This window comes from Ambystoma mexicanum, chromosome 1p (genome assembly GCF_040938575.1).
Source record: "Ambystoma mexicanum isolate Mex_15411 chromosome 1p, UKY_AmexF1_1, whole genome shotgun sequence".
Classification (NCBI taxonomy): Eukaryota; Metazoa; Chordata; class Amphibia; order Caudata; family Ambystomatidae; genus Ambystoma; species Ambystoma mexicanum.
The window spans coordinates 1224363841-1224383459 of NC_090921.1; the positions used below are offsets into that span (position 1 = coordinate 1224363841).

The 19619-nt window shown below is 44.3% G+C and overlaps 1 protein-coding gene across 1 annotated transcript; it reads left to right on the plus strand.

The window, feature by feature from the left end:
- The first annotated feature begins 1749 nt into the window (after nt 1–1749).
- On the plus strand, nt 1750–18299 carry LOC138537685 (IgGFc-binding protein-like). Its single transcript, XM_069641473.1, has 7 exons — nt 1750–1755; nt 2595–2987; nt 5662–5948; nt 8143–8417; nt 9913–10502; nt 13909–14476; nt 17671–18299. The coding sequence occupies exons 1-7, from the start codon at nt 1750–1752 to the stop codon at nt 18297–18299; spliced, it is 2748 nt and encodes a 915-aa protein (XP_069497574.1).
- The last annotated feature ends 1320 nt before the right edge of the window (nt 18300–19619 follow it).

Below are 19619 nucleotides of genomic sequence, written 5' to 3' on the forward strand. Positions count from 1 at the left end.
ATTATGATGCTGTGAGAAAGATTTGTTTTTACTTATTTTATATTGAAAAGCTACATCTGCAGAAAAGAATGGCAGTCTTCTGGTATGCAAGCTTACTGCAAGTACTAAAAGGTACACATCCCTTCTGTACCAGCTTACAGCGATGGCCACTTAGGATCATCTATTATATCAGCTTAACAAGACTGAATTAGAAGCTGTGTCAGCACCATCATGGGAAAGACATTCATTTCTATGCCTATATAAAGTTTCCACTAAGTGAACTATATCACGGAGATGATCCCTTACTAAGAGCTACTTTCAAGTGTTCGATGCGATGATATCTTAATAAATCAATATGCTGCTCTTGTCTTCCCCCGACAAAGGGCACATGCTTTATATTGGGTGGTATTTTTAACAAGTAGAACTGAAACACCAGTTACTAAACAGACATGTTAAGCTCTATTCACTGTGCCATGCAGTGCTTCTGACGCAAAACAGATCACAATGCAGTTGACCCATGAGAGGGTCCTGCATGTGCATGAGTCCATTGAATATAGCAAAGGCAGAACACGGACCAGACACACCCTAGCTGGGAGAAGCTGACTTGGGAACCCACCAGGCAAAAAAGAAAATGCTTTATAATTAATTTTTGAGGAGGTTTGGTTCAAACCCTAAAGGGATACAAGACATCTCTTCTTGTGTCTTAGAAGGGGATGACAAGAGAACCATTATTAATTAGAATTGTAAGAGACTTCACAATGATAACTGTGGATCAACGTGGGTGCAGATGCAACACACAGCCCGCAAGGTTAAATAAAACCTATATGCCTAAACTCACTACTGGTTTCTCACAGACGCGGCATGTGCAAAATAGGAAACTTTCTGAACAATCATTTGTGAGCGACCTTCGTGTATGGAGCATAAATTGCAGAAATCAACTTGATTGCAAATCCTCGGGTCCTAGTGATTTCACAATTCAATGTTTCGCCGTTGCCACTGATAAAGGGTGGATACACACATCAAGGGCTAAAAGAGAACTTGTATCACTGTTGTTAAGTGCTAGTGTAGTGTGGAATTACTCTGCAGAACTGAATGCCTGGTTCTTTGTAGGGATTTGTGACACCATAGCTCCTCTCTAGTGATTCACTGTTACCACTCAAGTGTGCATGTTCATTTTGAAGGATTACTTGATTTGCTTGTACTAACAATAATGTGGTTCCCTTTGGTATGTGCAGCTCCTGTGTGCCCTGGCAACAGCCACTATGAACTTTGCCATCGTAGATGTCAGGATTCCTGCATTGCCTCATCTTTGTCACCCTATTGTGGTGCCACCTGTTCCGAGGGCTGTTTCTGTAATGATGGGTACCTAAGGAGTGGGGACACCTGTGTGAAGCCGGAGCAGTGTGGCTGCCAGCATGATGGGCGCTACTACAACGTGAGTGCATTTTCCGTCCCTTAAACTGATATTCTGGTCACAGGTTACCATGAGTGGCTACACACTATGGCCTGAACATGATCTATATATTTTCACTCCACTGGAGCCTCCATAACCACCTGTAATCTCAAATGTTGGAGTTGTAGCAGTGGTAGTAGCTTGTCTTTTATTTAGTGCATTTATTCCATTATTATGGCCTCAATGCGCTTATGGGGGTGCACACCCTCAGGGACTGGAGTCCAATGTAAGTACGTTCTTAGAAGGAATAGTATGCGTGTGGGCATTAGGCCGACATAAGGAGCTAGATGGCATGGCCGTGTCCCAGTAAGATACCCATGATGGTCAGGCATGTGGATAGGTGCTGGAAGGTGGTCAGGGGAGCACACGACTTCAAGAGACATGTCTGTACAATACAGAAAGCACAGTCACCTCTCCGGAAACAACATTCTGATAAATAGAGCAGACCAACTGGCCAGGACTGTAGAATGCACGCTGGAGAAGTGTGCATTTACTGTTCCTCCCTCATTTGGGGAAGTCGGGTGAACTCAACAGTTCCTGGTGTTGTAACGTCTAATAAAAAATAAACTGACATATTTTACTACCAAAAAAGAGAGGACTAGTCCTGCATTGTCCTGTGCAGCAATGTAACACATTTGTAAGAGTCAATAGATCTATATGCAGTGACCAATCAGCCCAGACATTCCTTGTTCAAAAACCCATAGCTCCACCAAGCACTTCATCCACTTATTACAAAATGTTCCATCAGCCTAATTATCCTTCCATGGAATGCCTTTGCATATGATTCACTGAGGTATTCCCCTACATCTGTTTTGGTTTGTGCTTGATGGCTATAGTTTAAAGCAATTAATAATTATTATCCTTCCCACATTTCCTTTCTGCTTTTTATTGCACATACACACTCTCTCTCACTCTCTCTCTTTCTCTCAGTGTATTTCTCATCGGTCCATTATATCATTATAGCCGCTCTATCCATCCAATCCCCTTTAGTATAATTCCTCCCTATTTTCTAAGCATGTTTCTAGGCCTTTGTCCATTCTACCGCTTCCATTTGTCCCGTCTACTCTGTCCAGCCTCTCTCATACGCAATACTCTTAGTTCATTCCGCCTTTGCCCATTCCTCTATATTCTGCCCATATTTATCGGGTTGTCTTTTTCATAGGTTGGTGATCTTGTCTGGCTCCCTGGCTGCTCCCAGAGGTGCCGCTGTGACTCCACTGGTAACTTCAGTTGCATCAGTACCAGCTGTGCCCAGGGACACGAGTGTGCAGTGAAGAACGGGAAGCTTGGATGCCAGAGTCCATGGGCAATCTGCACGGTGACCGGAGACCCCCATTACCACTCCTTCGATGGCGCTGTAGCCAACTTCATGGGAACCTGTGCCTACGAGGTCAGCCAGGGCTCCAGCCCGTCCTCTGGATTCTCCTTCCGGGTGGTGGCAGAGAACAGGCGTTACCAGAACCCGCGCGTGTCCTTTGTGTATCGCATCACCATCTGGCTGAACAGCACTGACAGGAACGTCAAGCTCGTCTTCGAACAAGGCAAAGTTCCACTGGTAAGCGGAGACATTTTATTTGTATACTTGAAATTTAAATGCTTTATAACCAAACTAAGCGACAGGCTTAAGAACATCGTTTTTCGCATATACCTCTTAATTAGATTAGAATAATCATGGCAATATAAAAGCTTATCCCTTGACTATAGGAATCATGATTGAGAGCATATTACCTCTGTATCATTGGGGTTCTCGTAGTTGAAAACATCTTGCAACATGCACATTACTCAATCCTCAACCAACCCATCCCCTTTTTAATTGGGTCACTGTGTACACTTAGGAGGAATGAGTTTTCATGTTAAAATATGTACTTGCCTTTTGCCTAGCAACCAATTCTAACACATACTCTATGCTATATGCATCCACCAAGTGGCTGCCATTATGCAAGACCAGCACCTTGATGGGCAATGCCTTTCGAAATAAAACAAAAGGGATCATTAGAGGGGAGAGACAATGACACACATCTCTAGTGACGATGACTACACTAACTATGCAAACGATACACAGATTCTCTACCCGCTTTCTGGGGATAATGACAAGGATGTAGCGCTGGTGAATAGAATCTACCTCATCATTCAGGCATGGATGGCCACTCATGGCCTCTGCCTGAATGATGAAAAGACTGAGTTGGTAATTTGGGTACCCCCTCCAATATCACCAAACTAGGTCCTGCATATACCTCATTCATCGTTGATGGCAATAATATCAAAGTCTCTAAGGAAGTAAAAACCTTGGGATTCTATCTGGATGCAACTATGTCCTTCAATAGACAAGTGAAATCCCTGGCCTCTACTACATCATACATATGCAAACTGGAGCGGGCAAGCCTTTCTTGTCAAACGACTACTGTATTATTCTGGCCAGAGCGCTAATCTTATCAAGACTAGATTACTGTAATGCCCTCTACTGCGGCACTAACAAAACTAACATCCATAAACTCCAAATCTTACAAAATAATGCCCTCAGAGCAGCATTGGGCATTAACAAAAGAGTACATATGACTTCCATTAGACGTCAACACAAATGGCTATCCACACAAGACAAGATACAGCTAAAAATCGCATCCTTAACTCATAAAGCATTGCACAACGCAGCCCCAATCCACCTAATTGACAAACTGTCGAGAAGATCTTCCTCCAGGACCACCAAAACTATCAATGCCAATTGTCTTGTGGTACCCAGATTCAAATCCACTAAGATTGGTGGTATAGCTTCCCGGTGAAGGCTGCTAAACTCTGGAACTCCCTACCTCACGAGTTAAGAGCTGACCAACCCTACCTTTATTTCAGAAAGAGCTACATCGCCTTTCTCAGTCAACAGGCATTACTGCCTACGTGACTACTGCATGACCACGCTACAGGTCTGCCTTTGTAAATATGTTTTCCTTTTGATCATGCTACATGTCTGCCTTTGTATATATGTTTTCCTTTTTCTCTAACATAAACTACGATTGTAAACTCTGTATCTACTTTGCAAATGCACCCACCTTTATGTTTTTCTGTATTTACTATTATGTCACTGTGATTTTCACTATGTAACTTGTAAGCTTTGCACATTCTTTTTGCTGCACCCTGCTACCTCTGGGTCTGGTGCGCATTAGAAATTCAATAAACAAACATCTCCTGAGCACTGTTTGCTTCCGTGGTGAATGTTCGGAACTGTGGTCCACTAGGGCTCCAGCTACTAGGTATGTCTGAGTTTATATGGACCCCTTGCTCACGGTGGCTTAGAGAGGCTCAGTGTCACCTTATCGAGGAGGCCCAACAAGGATGAAACACTTGTGTGGGTTTGTTGATGGTACTCTTTTTCAGAGGAGAATAGACTAGCATTATGGTGCTGGATTGCCCTAGTGAGTGGGACCAGACTGATAGTTCTCCTCTGCAAAGGGTGCAGTGAGCTAAAACGTGGTTGTAGACCCTCCTGGGTGGGAGAGATTCCACAGAACAGGGTATCGGACCCCTGTTCGTTCTCAGTAGAGGGGCTCCCACACTTCTTCATATTTAACTGCTGCTCATAGTCGCCTTCCTTGATAAGGGAGATACACATTTTAATTTACTAGTGCTTGTGTATGCTGGGTACAACAATGAATACCACCAAATAGGAATGATTAGGCAACACAAACGTGAAGCACAAAAGGGATGCAATATTCTGTATTTTTGTACAGAAGAGTTGAACAAGCGCAGTGCTAGAGAAACAACTTCCTCCAGTCTTATCTGATAGGTCGTCATTTTTCCAGTTACCTCCTAAAATGTTAGTGGTCTTGATTAAACACACTTGCAGTTGTTGACTCCATGACACCTCTGGACTTGTCTTTATTTTTGTAAAGGAGTCTTCCTGTTGTGGGTTTCTTTCCTGGTGGTGTAACATGACATCTGGCTGCATATGTGATGATTATCCATTCCAATGATCACTTCATAGAGGCAGCTCTGCTTACTTCATGTCAAACACTGTGGAAAAGCTATTTGTTCCGATTGGCTAACTCTGCTAAACTCCTACTTGCCCAAAGTAGGGAAAGCACTTTTGTCAGATGACTACTATTGCCAGGGCTTTCAGAGCTATACAACATATGTTTCCTACCTACAATAACTATCTATGATTTTGGGTGGGTTTTGGAGTCATTAGCTCCCACTGTGTGTGAACGTCATTCTTCTAACCACTCACCACTTTGTTTCAGATCAATGGAATCAAAACGACTTTACCAGCTCGCCTGGGACTTCTAGCAAATGTCACAGCTCTCAAGAGCGCCATCTCTGTGGACACACCATTTGGGGTCCGTATCCAGTACAATGGGGGCAACACAGTGACTGTCCAGGTTGGGCCCCAATATCAGAACCAGCTGCGTGGCATGTGCGGCAACTACAATGGAGTCCGTGGGGATGACAAGAGGAAGCCCGATGGGACAATTGCACGGAGTGATGCTGAGTTTGGGAACTCCTGGAAAGCAGACATCAGTTCAGCAGGGTACATGTCATTACATCTTAATTACTCCAAAAGAAATCCAGCTCATGTGTACGCGGTACTGAGGATGGTTATGTTTATTGCTTTACCTTGGAGTGGAATCAAATCTCGCGTAATCTCCTCCCATGCAATCTATACAGTTCAGCCATAGGTGGGGGATCATCTAAAAGAAAACACATTGGGGCCTTAACATATAGAGAGGGAGGGGTGTGGAGTCTGTGGCTGTGCTCACTGTGGAACACATGCATTACTAAATGCCTGCTTCGGAGTGAAAACCTATTGCAGATGTTATGCTGTACACGTTCTTAGCACACACAGGGTTAAAGGTTTCCAGAATTGTTCAGATCTAACTCAAATTAGTTGTACAGAAAGGGTAGAGGATTATTTGAAAAGCACTGCACCTGGAAAGAATCACTTTCCAATAAGTTATATATGTAGCATGACTAACATAAAATAGTCTCCACACGAGGTTGGGAGTAACTTGACAGAATTGATCTGGCTGAGTGAATCAACCAGGGCAGTCTTGGGATGGGTGAACATGTACATACAGTGAGCAGCAGAGCCAATGTATTGTATGCAATGGAGGTATTTGTATAGGCCACATCATGTTAGTTCAAAAACCAGGGCAACACTACCGAAACATTGCACCGTGCAAGTACAATTTGCATGGTGCAAAGAATATGTGCTTTCAGTGAATGTGTGCACCAGAGAAATAATTGCCCTAGTCCTACTCTCCTTTGACCGGTTTCAAAATTGAGTTGAATTAATATTTTCTTTTGCAATAAGGCAATTTGTCCCTTATCATCAATTAGTAGCCTGGCTTATGCTTCCCAGCCAATGAGGGGACTCGGAACGGGGGCTTTACCACATGGTGAAGCCCCCCTCTGAGCCTCCTCAGAGCAGCAGGCCAGCATCTTCCTCTGCTGGGTGCCCAGGTATGTGCCCCCCTGCGCCCTCCTACCCAAACCCCTAACCTCCTTTTACACATATTTGCCCCCTCCCACACCCTCCTCATTTAACTTGTGCTGCCTGGTCCGTCGCTGGTGCTGAGAACAGCAGTGATCCCGGCGCAACTCCGCAGCTGTGCAAATGGCCACCATGGAAAGGGAAAAGGGACTACATATAGTCCCTTTTCCCTTTCCATGGTGGCCATTTTGTTTGTTTTTTTTATTTTTCAGTGGGGAAACGCTAAAGACGTTTAGCAAATTACTCAAAGACACTATTAGTACCCCAGATCCACGTGCTGGGGTACTGATAGCAATATACCCCTTGTAGGGGGGGCATTACCGCATCAGTTAATGCACCCGGGCCTTCATTAATGGCCTCATGACTGGGGCCCCAGGGCATTACCTGAGGCAGTAATGCCCCCCAGCTCAAGTTTTTTGCCTAATTGTACCAATGCAATGTTTCTGTAAACTGGCATATTATTATATTATTATTATGATTATTAATATTATTAATATTACTATTATTATTATTATTCTTGTTATTATTATTATGGTGAGTGAGTTCCTCATCTTGAGGTATGCCCTCTTGTGGATGATGGCTGGTGAGCGTGTTGAGGGTAATAATTCGGGCTATTTGTCTAAGCATTATAGGAGTCTTAATGAGGTTGCTCATACATGTTCCCCAGCTGCACACTAAGGTGGCAGTGGCATGCTAGTGAGCTGAGCTGAGTCCATTGTCATGTGTGTTTTGCTGAGTCATTTCTGCACACATATTTCAAGCAGCAGCTCATGAATAATGGCAAACATCTTGCAGGACCCTAGCTCTAATTCACCTTAGGACGGTAAGGCCCATGTTATGTGTATATGGGTCATGAGCCTCACTGCCTACATTGAAGTACTTCTGCGCTGGAAGGAAGGGCTGAGGTTAGTGACAACAACAATTCTGGGAGGAACTGAGCTATCGAGGATAATGGGGCCAAAAAAGAAATCCCCCTTGTGTTTTGGCAGACGCATTGAAGAATAATCATTAGAAAAGAGCAAGGCAATTCAGAATCAAACAGCATCAACGTCTAAGGGAAAGTGGCCTGATTTTCAAAAATGTTTTAACATGGCAAAGTCCCATGGAAAACATTTTGGTAAATCAGGCCCAAAGTATTCTGATAACCTTGGGAGAAACCACACTAGACTCCTGCATTCAGCTTCAATTGATTCGAGCTACGATGAAGTAATCTTCTCTCTATTCCTCTCAGGTGTGTCGATGATTCCGGAGAAAGCAACACTACCGACACTTGCACTAATTTGGGAGCCATCCAAGGGCTGTGTCGGGTCATTACTCAACCATCGGGTCCCTTCGATGAGTGTCACTGGTACGAGGACGCAGATCCGTTCTTCGCCTCCTGTGTCTATGATCTCTGCTACTATGGCACCAACAAGGGGATGCTCTGCACGGCGGCGGCATCCTACGAGGCGGTCTGCCAGCTTCACAGCCTGGTGATTCCAGACTGGAAGTCACAGATGCAATGTGGTAGGTTTTCTGCTATACGGTGGCACTCTCGTTTCTAATTGGCAACCTTTTCATGTATTCATTTCCAATTGACCTGATGTATAACTAGCAAACCCCTCCAATGTCAGCACTTTATAGCTAGAGTTGTGCAAATATTTCGAGGATCAGTCAACAAGAGTTTGCATCGATTGTTCCAGGTTTGCTGCTTGTTCGTTATGGCAAGAAGCAAACACATGTTTACTTCCTACCACTCCGTATGACATTGCGAATTGTGCACACTGTCATACATGAAGTACTTTGCTCCTTTAAGTGATCAGAAAGGGAACAACCAAATGTTGCCTCAAACACAGTCCCATTCTCTTTATTCGAAAAGTGAAGCAATATTAATTTGCTACATTTCCAAATTTTCATATGTGCAGCGCGACAGACAATCAGGTTGCACTGATTGTGGGCAGGATCACATGATTCCAATCCGCATTCAGAGCAAGCTCACAGCTGCTCACACCCACCCAACATCTTCCCTGCCTCTGGCCATCACCTACCTCGTCCAACTCTCCCTCCATGTTCCTCGCAATTACCGTCACTTGTTGTGCTGCCACACTGCTTTGCTCGTCATAAGGCACCCAGAAGCCATGGAAATGGAAGAGGGGCTCCAGATCCACCTTCAATTTAAATGGTGGTAAGGTTGGGTGAGTATTTGCGAGAGGCACGACAGCAGTTCTTAATCAATTGCTATCAGAACCTTGGGACGTAAGCGTGGAGCGTTAATAGGAATAATCACCGGGCCCGTAGGCTTTACGGTCCGTTAAAGACTTTGCGCATCTCTCTTCGGTCTACAGGACCCATGTTTGAATCTTGGCAGGGTGAACTCAGCACTTCATCCCATCAGGGGGTGCTGTATTGAGTACCATTCTCCTGGGTAATAGGAACACTTATTACTGCAGCATCTTAAAGTGGGAGGAGGCTATCATAATGTGATGTGTAGAATACGGTATTGGTATTCCATGAAAAGCAAGAAAATGTGATATTAGCTTGTTTGCTCAAAGTTCTCAATGTCTTGTTGTAGTACAGATGCGTATTTTAAATGGTGCCAGCTAAGTTCATTTCTAGCCTAGTTTCTCTATTCCATATGAAGCAATCCAAAAAAAGGTGGGCAAAAAGGCTAGTTCCATTTTTGTCTTGGCAAAAACAATCTTATGTGGCATGATTTGAAGCAAAGCATGGTTTATTCACTCATGATTATGCAGGCAGCAAATCTGGGGCTCAATTGATTTCCTTCAAATGTAGCTCTTATAAATCATCTCACATGTGTGCCTGTTTTCTGGGACAGTCTTTAGGGTGTAAGTATACAAGATCTTCTTTGTTTTAAGCTTATGTCCAATCGCAACACCGCTCTGCAGGGAAATGATGGCCAGGCTCTCCAGAAGCCAGAGAATTAAGGTTCTGTTTGCCATGATTAGCATGTAAAGTGGGCTTTAAAACAATAATTCACGTTTTATCACGTTCATCTCCACAGATGACGACTGCGCTGAGAACAGTCACTATGAGCTCTTTGGCACTGGCTGCCCAACCACCTGTGCCAACCTTTACCAAAATGCTGCCTGTACTGCAGACAACATGGACGGATGCGTCTGTGATGAAGGGTATGCGCTTTACGCCGGCTCCTGTGTACCCGTGAGCCAGTGCGGCTGCACCATGAATGGGCTCTACTACAACCTGGGCGAGGAAACCTTCCTAACAGACACCTGCAGCCAGAAGTGCACCTGCATTGCCCAGCAGATGGTCTGTGAAGCCCACACATGCGCCACACTGGAGGAGTGCAAAGTCATGAATGGAATCAGGAAGTGCTACCCGGTAGACAGCGGCATCTGCTGGGCCTCCGGGGATCCGCACTACCACACCTTTGATGGCGTCTCCTTCGACTACCAGGGAACCTGCAAGTACACCCTCAGCAAATCTAGCAACACTGGCAGTCTCACCAACTTTAGCGTCATGGTGCAGAACGAGCACCGACTGTCACCAGTGGTGGCTTGGACACGAACGGTAGAAGTGAACGTCTACGGCGAACAGATTTTGGTTGCGAGTGGAAGCTTTGGAAGTGTTCAGGTGAGGAAATTGAGCGCCACAGTACTTATTTACATGTCACTGCTATTTGGCCATTTATTAGGCAGCCATTGAGAAACTGATGGCTTTCACTGTGATATCTACAGACATGCTAGCTCAGCATCACCAATGCATGGCCAGACAGGTGCTAGGTGGAGAGGGGGTTCTGAAAACTGGACCATAAAAAGGGAACGCTGGTGATTTCCTCGATTTAGTGATATCACCCTTAGGTTGGTGTCAACAAACAAAAAACACCCGGCAGCTCAGTAACAACAAAGAGGACTGATAGCTGGGCCTTATCCAAGGGCAAAGTAGCGCTAACTCATTCCAAGGTTGCTTATGTCAAGTATAATTGTCCATTGAGAAACGTTGCATATGAGCAAGTGGGATTTTGGAAGGAATTAGCAGAAGGGCACACATTGTCTTAGGAAAGGAATATTCTTTCAAAGCATGTTTGCACCAGGGCAAGATTTGCCCAAGCGTTGATAGAGAAAGACATTAACACTAGTGCTAACATGGTGCTCGTTCAAAAATCGGTTTAAAGAATATATTTTTTGCGCTCGGGCAGTTTTTTCCTTGGTATTAATCTTGCACAAAGCTGCACCCGCACCAGTGCAAAACCTCTGAACCCTGATGGCCACACACTTAAGATAATGGCGGTAGTCATTCCAGGCCCTTTTGCAGTCTTGCAAGGATTGCATTTGCTCAACCGATAAGCGGTGCCTAAGGAACCACTTACCAGTGTGAGTTCAAAAACTAAAACAAGGTTTACTTAAACATTTCACACCCATGAATATGAACATTTGAATGTCCAAAAATGGACTGAAGGAGTTATGTTTTGATTGTGTATATGATTGAGTGAGCAAGTGAGTGACTAATGAGTTGCTTGTGTGAGTGAGTTGCACGTGTGAGAGAGTGGGTAAGTGAGTAGGGGGCTGATGGCCTAATCCTGATGACATGGTAAATGCAGCGTTACTGCACGCGGAGCACTTCATCAGGGACACATGCAGCATCACCAAAAGTGTCAGTGAGACTCCGGAACTGCAGCAGCACTTTTGGTGAAGTAGAAATGAGGCCTGAAAACTACACTTTGCACTGGGTTCCCTGATCCCTGTATTTTACTTGCACTGAAATGTTTACGCGTTTGGACCCTTTCTTCAGAGCACAGTTAGTGCAACAAAAAGCAAAGATAATAACCTATCATTTTATGTCCTAACGGTGTCCTGACGCGGCCATCTTGTAGCTCATGTATGAATGAAATGAGCAAGGATTGTTTGAGGCTGCCGAATAGGCGCAAAGCTGCCTGCCTGCACTAACAGCACAGCAAGGGGTGCAGAAGTGCGAACCCTTTTCTAATAGTGCAGAACTGGTGCTGTGCCTTTAGAATCCACTTGCACCAACAGCCCCGGATTGTTTGTGGTCACCAGGACTGTTGACACGCCACAAGGCGTGAATATGGAGCAGGGAATGAAAGTGCCGGATTCCATTTCATCCTGCCACGCTCCTACTGCTGCACAATATGGTGATATTAATCGGGCCCTGAGTCATTGAACCGGAAGCTTGCATGAGGGAGTGTGTGAATGCGCAGCCAGTCAATAAGAGAGCTTCAGCCTTAGTAGACACCGCAGCGGCTGCTACTGCCTCATAGCGCTACCGTGTAGAGCGCAGACGTCTTAAGCAAGTCTGAGAGCCTTCACCATCACAAGGAGCCTTAAAGAGGAACACAGAGACATTCTGCTTAAATCTTTCACCTCGTGAACAATTCCATTAAGAAAGCTTCAGTTGAAACTTTATTTAGATAAACAATGTTGAAAGATGTTCACACCTATTACTGACTTCCCAACAGTTAAAACAAAGTTGTACATTGAAAACCAATTCCTGTGTTTGAATTTTTCATTAGCGATACCAATATGCAAAATGGTGTTTATCAAAAATAGGCAGACAGGACGCCAGTGTGTGCGAATACTTGCTTGAGGAAAATGTGTTGTTTAGTTACAATTAAATAAATGCTAAGTTTAGACAACCACCTCCTTCTAGCAGGGATGGACTGGCCTATAGGGAACTCGCCTGTAGTAAACTCTGGAGATTTCCCGGTAGGCCTCTGCACACTGACCAGGGATGGACGGGCACACAGGGAACTCTGGAGGTTTCCTGGTAGGCCTCTGCACCCTGGCCAGGGGTGGACTGGCCTATAGGGAACTCTGGAGGTTTCCCGTTAGGCCTCGGCACCCTGGGTCCCTGCTGTGTGGTATTTCCAAATGTTCCCATAGGAGAAGGGTTGGGCATACAGAACATGTGTAATGGAGGGGCATTTTGAACATTATTTCCAGGGCCTCTGTTGGTTCCCAGTCCACCTCTGCCTTCTAGACATCTCCTCCTCAGTCTGGAACGCCATTAATTCTCCTGAAATTTCAATAAATTCCTATTGTTGGCTGGCTTCCCCCCCCACCCCCACCCCCCACCCCTACCCCGCAAAGCATCCGTCCCTCGGCCTGCAGTTACCAGAGTTCATAATGCAAAAATACCACTCTGAGAACTGGATAAAAGCTAAATGGGTGGCTGTCACCATGTTTCCCTGCTCTGTCGCCATACACTGGAAACGTCGCTTGGAGTTTATCACAGTTGTTTTGCATATATTTGTAAAGTGAAATCAGGTACTTCACAAAGCACTGCCGCTCGATGACCAAATAGGAGAATATCTTTACTAAACATAATAATGATTTATAAAGTTTATCAAAAAAAGGCTGGTTTGTGCTTCCTTCTCTCTTTGTTTACTTTTCCAGCAGGGGCCTGATTATCAATGATTTGCACTGGTGCTTAATAATGAGCAAATGCTTTGATAATACAAAATGGAGCAAACAGATTCTGTCACAATAAATATTATCTTAAAATGTTTGCACACGAGCAAAAATGAATCCAGCTGTTTTTTGTACTTCATAACATACAAAAAAGGTGTCTACTACATTTCTTTTTATGTTACGCAGCACTACATTTTCCCCAGGTGAAAGCATTTAAGATAATTCCAATTTGGGCTAAACATTTTTGCACCGTCCTCTATTAGTAAAGCAGAACACATGGTGCTAAATTAATTTGCTCAGTTTTTTGCACAAGTGCAAATCTTTGATGCTCTGGCACCAGCACCCTTTTCAGGCACAATTAAACTCCCTGTGGGGTAAAGTCCGCAGACAGGTAAGATAACACATAGGGCAAGAAGAAGGCAAGAGGAAGAGAGAGGAACAGGTACATTAGGAGTGCTGCGAAGGCCCTAAGTGTGTGTGTTTATCGAGACAAACGCATAGGAAACTTGTGCATGAACGCGTGTCAGAAGTTGTGTAAATACACCAGAGATTAGAATTCCATAAAACAAAGGTTTTAGCACGTCACTAATGGATGTTTTCTCTTAATGTAGATCAATGGGGACCTGTCACTTCTCCCACTATCCCTTCAGTCTGGGAAAGTACAGGTCTACTTCAGTGGATCCTCTGCAGTGGTACAGACCGATTTCGGCCTCGTGGTGTCCTTCGACTGGTCCCATCACGCATCTGTCCAAGTCCCGGCAGCTTACTCTGGATCTGTATCTGGCCTCTGTGGAAACTTCAATGGAAACAAGAGTGATGATCTCAGGATTCCCGATGGCTCCCTGGTGAGCAGCGCAGTCACGTTTGGAAACAGCTGGCGGGAAGACGACGATGACTCTGATTTCCACTGCATAGACACTGACAACCCACCGTTGTGTGGTGAGGATATGGTGGCCCAGTACAGCAACCAGAGCCACTGTGGAATCATGAAGGATCCCGCCGGTCCTTTTAGAAACGGCATCAATGCTGACACTGATGTCTTCTTCAAGAACTGCGTCTATGACATGTGCGGGACAGATGGTGACCATGGGACCCTGTGTGAAATTGTTAAAAGCTACGCCCACCATTGCCAGAAGCAAGGCGTTGCCATCCAGGAATGGAGGAGCCTGATTGGATGTGGTAAGTGAACATTTGAATACTCAAATGTCACTGTCACTGTGACAGGTCATTACTGCAAACTGAAATGTTATTTTGTTTGTCTACAACTGCAATGACATTTAATTTAAAGTATTTTGGGTACATTTAATTGCAGTGAATGTATTTCTGGGTAAATCCACACAGTGCAGCTCTGGATATAACATTTATCATTGTAAGCTCTCGACTCTGTGCAATGTTCTTCAAGGCATTTACCAATGGTTTGTAGATTTCTTCACAATCCAAGCGACACAATTCTCCCCTTTACAATGCCATATTATAGGAAGGCTTTTATTGTGCATAATAAAAATGCAGATCCGCAGAAATAGCTTTTAGTTGGCATAAAGTGGCAGCATGGAACCCAAGAGGAACAACGTTCACTACACCTTTCAAACCATAACTGGTCATCATCTTCTTGCATTTTTAAAGATTTTATAGGACTGCGCAACCTGATGACCATTCATGCAGTTGCCAAACACGACTTACCCAAAAAGTCCTTCTCAGTCAATGTGCAAGGGGGTAACCTGCTGGTCTGAGTGCATGTATGGATGGCCCTCGAGCAGGTGCTTTGAGTTGTTTGTCATTGGTCTCTAAATCTACATCACTCTCATTGTTTCACGATTGATCCTGTTTTATTTATTGATAAATTACCATCGCTTTACTTACTTTTACACTGGTTCTCAAGAAGGCAACCAGGCTGTGCACAGTTGCACGTGCCTGTTGAACGTGTAAAACGTCATCCCTGGAATTGGCATTGGCAAGTACTTGCATGAGCATATCAATGTCACCAACTGGGTGTGCACACAAGCCACACAGATTAGCTTCTTCTGGGCTGGTTGAAGACAAATCGATTACCTCCTTGTACTATTCCTGGCTTTAAAAGAAGTTCACAATATAAGACATAGATGTTGTATCGTTTTTCATGTGCAACACATGAGTGTAGTGATGTTTCTGACCATGGCACAGAAAGTAGGTCCGGAAACAATATTAAGGCACTGGGCACCTTAACATCTTTCATATGAAGCATGTTTAAGGCAATAGAAATGCAAGATAATGCAAACTTCAGTGCATATGCTGCAGAACAGATGATCTGAGCTGCTTAGCCTGTGTCCCTGGACTTTGGCTGCTCTATCTATCATACAGTATATCTCTCCACTGGGACCTGCGGTCATCCAGAGCAAAACCTTCTGGGGACCAGTTAGCTATGGGGTCCCTGTGTGACACAGCTGAGTGGATCCGCAGAGTCATCCCTACACTGTGCAGATTAGAACTCATATACCTTAGCACTTGCAGGTCTCAAGGAAAGGAGCAGCACTTTTAAGAGCAACTATTTAATCTTTCATGATTTTCTTATTACACCGCCTGCTGAGGAACCAATCACCACCCACTCTATCTTCCCTCGATTCAAGGATGACTGCATTTGGCTTTTGTGCAGCATCTGGGCTGGTTCAGCGTGTCAAATATTTCCCCTGTGGCACTCATTGATGGCAACAGTAAGAGCGGAGGAACCATGGGCCGGTTCTAAATGCAGCCACATGGCCAGAGTCAGCAGCTGTGTGGCTCTATTCAAGACACCTGCACGTTGCACCTCATTACAACCAGACACTACTGAGCCGATGGACGCCTTCCCTCACTACCTTCTGGTATGTGCTCCACTTGAAGATTGTGAAAGTAGAACGAAGAATTGGACAATCACAAAAGTGTTCTGAGGGTGTTCCCTCGCAAAGCAGGATCCAGAACTGCCAGGGTCTGGGATCTATGTCTGAGAATGGGTTGCTGCACAAAGCACTAAATCAGTTTAGTGTATTTCCTGCTCCGGGTATCCTTAGGATATTTATTGTTGACATAGATTATATTTCATCATTTACTTCGCTTTTGTGCCCCATGTAACTCTTATATTGTTTACTCACATACGATTAATTACCCAGATCATATTCCCAGGGACGTAATATTTGATGTGCCTTTTACCCCAAACACATATTTTACTCTGTAAATCGTTTTTCAATAGCGAATAACTTTAAATAATGTAAAGATTAATGGTACCTGCCCACTTTAATTACAATAAAAAAATCGATGGACAAATGGAAGTGTAACTATTGTTGATACACATTCGCTGCAAGAACACCACTAACCAAAAGGGCACTAAATTAATGAACTTTGACAGCAACAACAATTGATAACTACGCATAAAAATAGCTTTGAAAGTGTACCCACATGTTAGAGCACAAATGTCAGAGAAGAATGTATGCAAGTACATTCTGTACAGCCCATCGGTTAAGAATATAGTAAGACCGATACAGAAACTACTCGACATGTAGGAAATGAATCGACACATTATCTTGAGGGCCTTGAAGGTAATTTCTGCCCCTAATACCGAACGAACAATATCCTACATGTTTTGAACCTACCCAAATCATGGGATTTTTGATGTTGGACTGAAGTCGCGAAAGCCACCCGGTAGTTGTAGAGGTTTCCGTTGGAACGTGTTTCGTTTTTCTCAGCCACCTCACTTCTAGGTTTTATTTGAATTTGATTAGAGTTGTTGCAGACAGTTCACAGCACTGTAAGGCGGATCCAGAGCATTTGTGGGCAGGAGAGCACACACGGAGGAGCAAGGAAAACAACTGAAGAGAAGACCCAGGCCCTGGGGTCAGACACTCGAGGAAACACCTGTGCTTCTAGTGGTTTACTGAATCTCTGGCATGGCTACAAATGTATTATGTTAAATTATACAGGATGCACCTTCAGTTCTAAATACCAGCAGTTTCATTACTGAACATAGTCTGAATGTTGTAACAAAAATGGCAGTTAAAAGTGTTATTCCAGTGTGCTTCACCTCTGCGATGTATCCTAAACTAATACTATTATCGAATACATTTTCTCTTTAGTTTATCTTGACATACATCATTCTCCCCTAAATCTAAAATCAATCTGACGTCTAGCTAGAACTTGATTCCTCTTTTGTGTTGTGCACTTTCAGGCCATTTTACTTTCTCTTTGCACAACATTATAATAAAGTAAACCTTGTGATGTCACTGGTGGGATATACTTCAATCATGTATAGTGCTATGGCGATTTCTGGAACACTCATACATCAATTAAATGGAATATGATAATTTGATGACTGTCGTAACAGCATGTCAAGCTTGTATGAATTAATCCTCTGTGTTTTCTTCCAGAATGGACCTGTCGCAATAACCAGCAGTATGACCTGTGTGGATCCTCCTGCCCTGTGTCCTGTGCAAATGTGACTCGGCCAAGCACCTGCCAAAATATATGCAAGGAGGGGTGCCAATGTAAGAGTGGGTTTGTTCTCAGCGGGACTGAATGTGTGCCCCCGAGTCAGTGTGGCTGCACGGACAATGGGAAATATTACCAAGCAGGAGACACCTTCTGGAAAAAGGACAACTGCCAGACTTTATGCAGATGCGATGGAGCCACAAGGACTATTGTGTGCTTAAGATCTTCTTGTCCTGCCGGTCAGACCTGCACCAGCGTCAGTGGTGTCTACGGCTGCCACGTTCTGCCTGATGGCATCTGCCGGGCATCGGGAGACCCTCACTATACAAGTTTTGATGGCAGAAGGTTCGACTTCCAGGGAACCTGCAAGTATGTCTTGTCTGAATTCCGTGGTGTGAACAGTACTCTACCCGACTTCCGGGTTGAGGTGACGAATGAACACTGGCAAGGAATGAGAGTAGCTGTGACAAAGGAGGTCTTCATCTCTGTGTACCAGACTCAGATATACCTTCAAAGTGGCAGACGTGGAACAGTCCAGGTAATTATAGTCCATAATATTATTCCATGAGTTAGAAGCAAAAGGAAAAGGCAGGGATAAGCAACATACACATATCATTGCAGAACTATTTTCCATCGGAAGAACATGAGGTGGTTTCCCAGCCACTTAACCCTGCAAGCAAAACCTCTAGCTCAGACAGATTCTTGGATGAAAGTGCAAGCTGCTCATTAAATTGCAGAATTACTTTAAACTTGCACTAAATAATTCGTTTTGACTTTAGTGTGCAAGCTTCATATGGAACCACGTGGTGCCAACAAATCCTAACACTTCCTAAACGTAAGAAAAGCAGCTATTGACGGGGAAAAAAAATGAATATTTTTAAAGAGAGAATCATCATATTTCCTAGATGGTACAGCCGAAGTAAATTACCCTTTTTAGGTTCATATGTTTTATTAACATTTCCCTAATAGACACCGTGACATCAGATACATATATATATGTATAAAAACAGGTTGTGTTTGTACAAAGTGTCAATGGTGTCACACATCGGTTGTAGCATCACCTTAGAAGTGCATGAGGACAACACACTGAATAGTTGAAACATCATTAAAGGTCCTTTCTTTTTCTGTCAGATAAATGGTGTTATTCAAACGCTGCCAGTGAATCTCGGTCCCCATGGAGGAAGCGCTGTCATCTTTATGAACGGGGCGTATACAGTGCTGAAGACAGACTTCGGCCTCACTGTGAACTATGATATGAGCTACAGTGTCTTCATCACCCTCCCTGCAGTGTACAAAGGTCTGCCTGGAGGCCTGTGTGGCAACTTCAATGGCAAGACCTCAGATGACTTCACCACCCCGAGTGGCTCTGTTGTGAACAATGCCTTCACCTTTGGTACAAGCTGGATGTCAACGGGCAGCACCGGTTGTGACCACGGCTGCTCAGACAACTGCCCCGTCTGCAGTGCAGAAAAACTCATGCCATCTAAATCAGCCTGCTGGATCATCCAGAACCCCAGAGGGCCCTTCTCCTCCTGCCACACGAAGGTGGACCCAGCACACTACTTCTCTGACTGTGTCTACGACCACTGCCTCACTGAGGGGAACAGCACAGTGCTGTGCCAAGCCATTCAGACCTACGCAGCCACCTGCCAGGCAGCCAACGTGACCATCGCCAGCTGGAGGAACAACAGCTTCTGTGGTGAGAAAATGAGTTTAAACACGTAGTAAAACAATTGTGGGTGTAGAAACACAGGGTTTTATTTGTAATTATTAACATTATGATGCTGTGAGAAAGATTTGTTTTTACTTATTTTATATTGAAAAGCTACATCTGCAGAAAAGAATGGCAGTCTTCTGGTATGCAAGCTTACTGCAAGTACTAAAAGGT

What these genes read in the sequence shown, in the direction of transcription:
- LOC138537685 (XM_069641473.1), top strand. An exon ending in GAAGCTTTGGAAGTGTTCAG is followed by an intron (nt 10,503 to 13,908) that starts GTGAGGAAATTG and finishes CTCTTAATGTAG; the next exon opens with ATCAATGGGGACCTGTCACT. An exon ending in GAGGAGCCTGATTGGATGTG is followed by an intron (nt 14,477 to 17,670) that starts GTAAGTGAACAT and finishes GTTTTCTTCCAG; the next exon opens with AATGGACCTGTCGCAATAAC.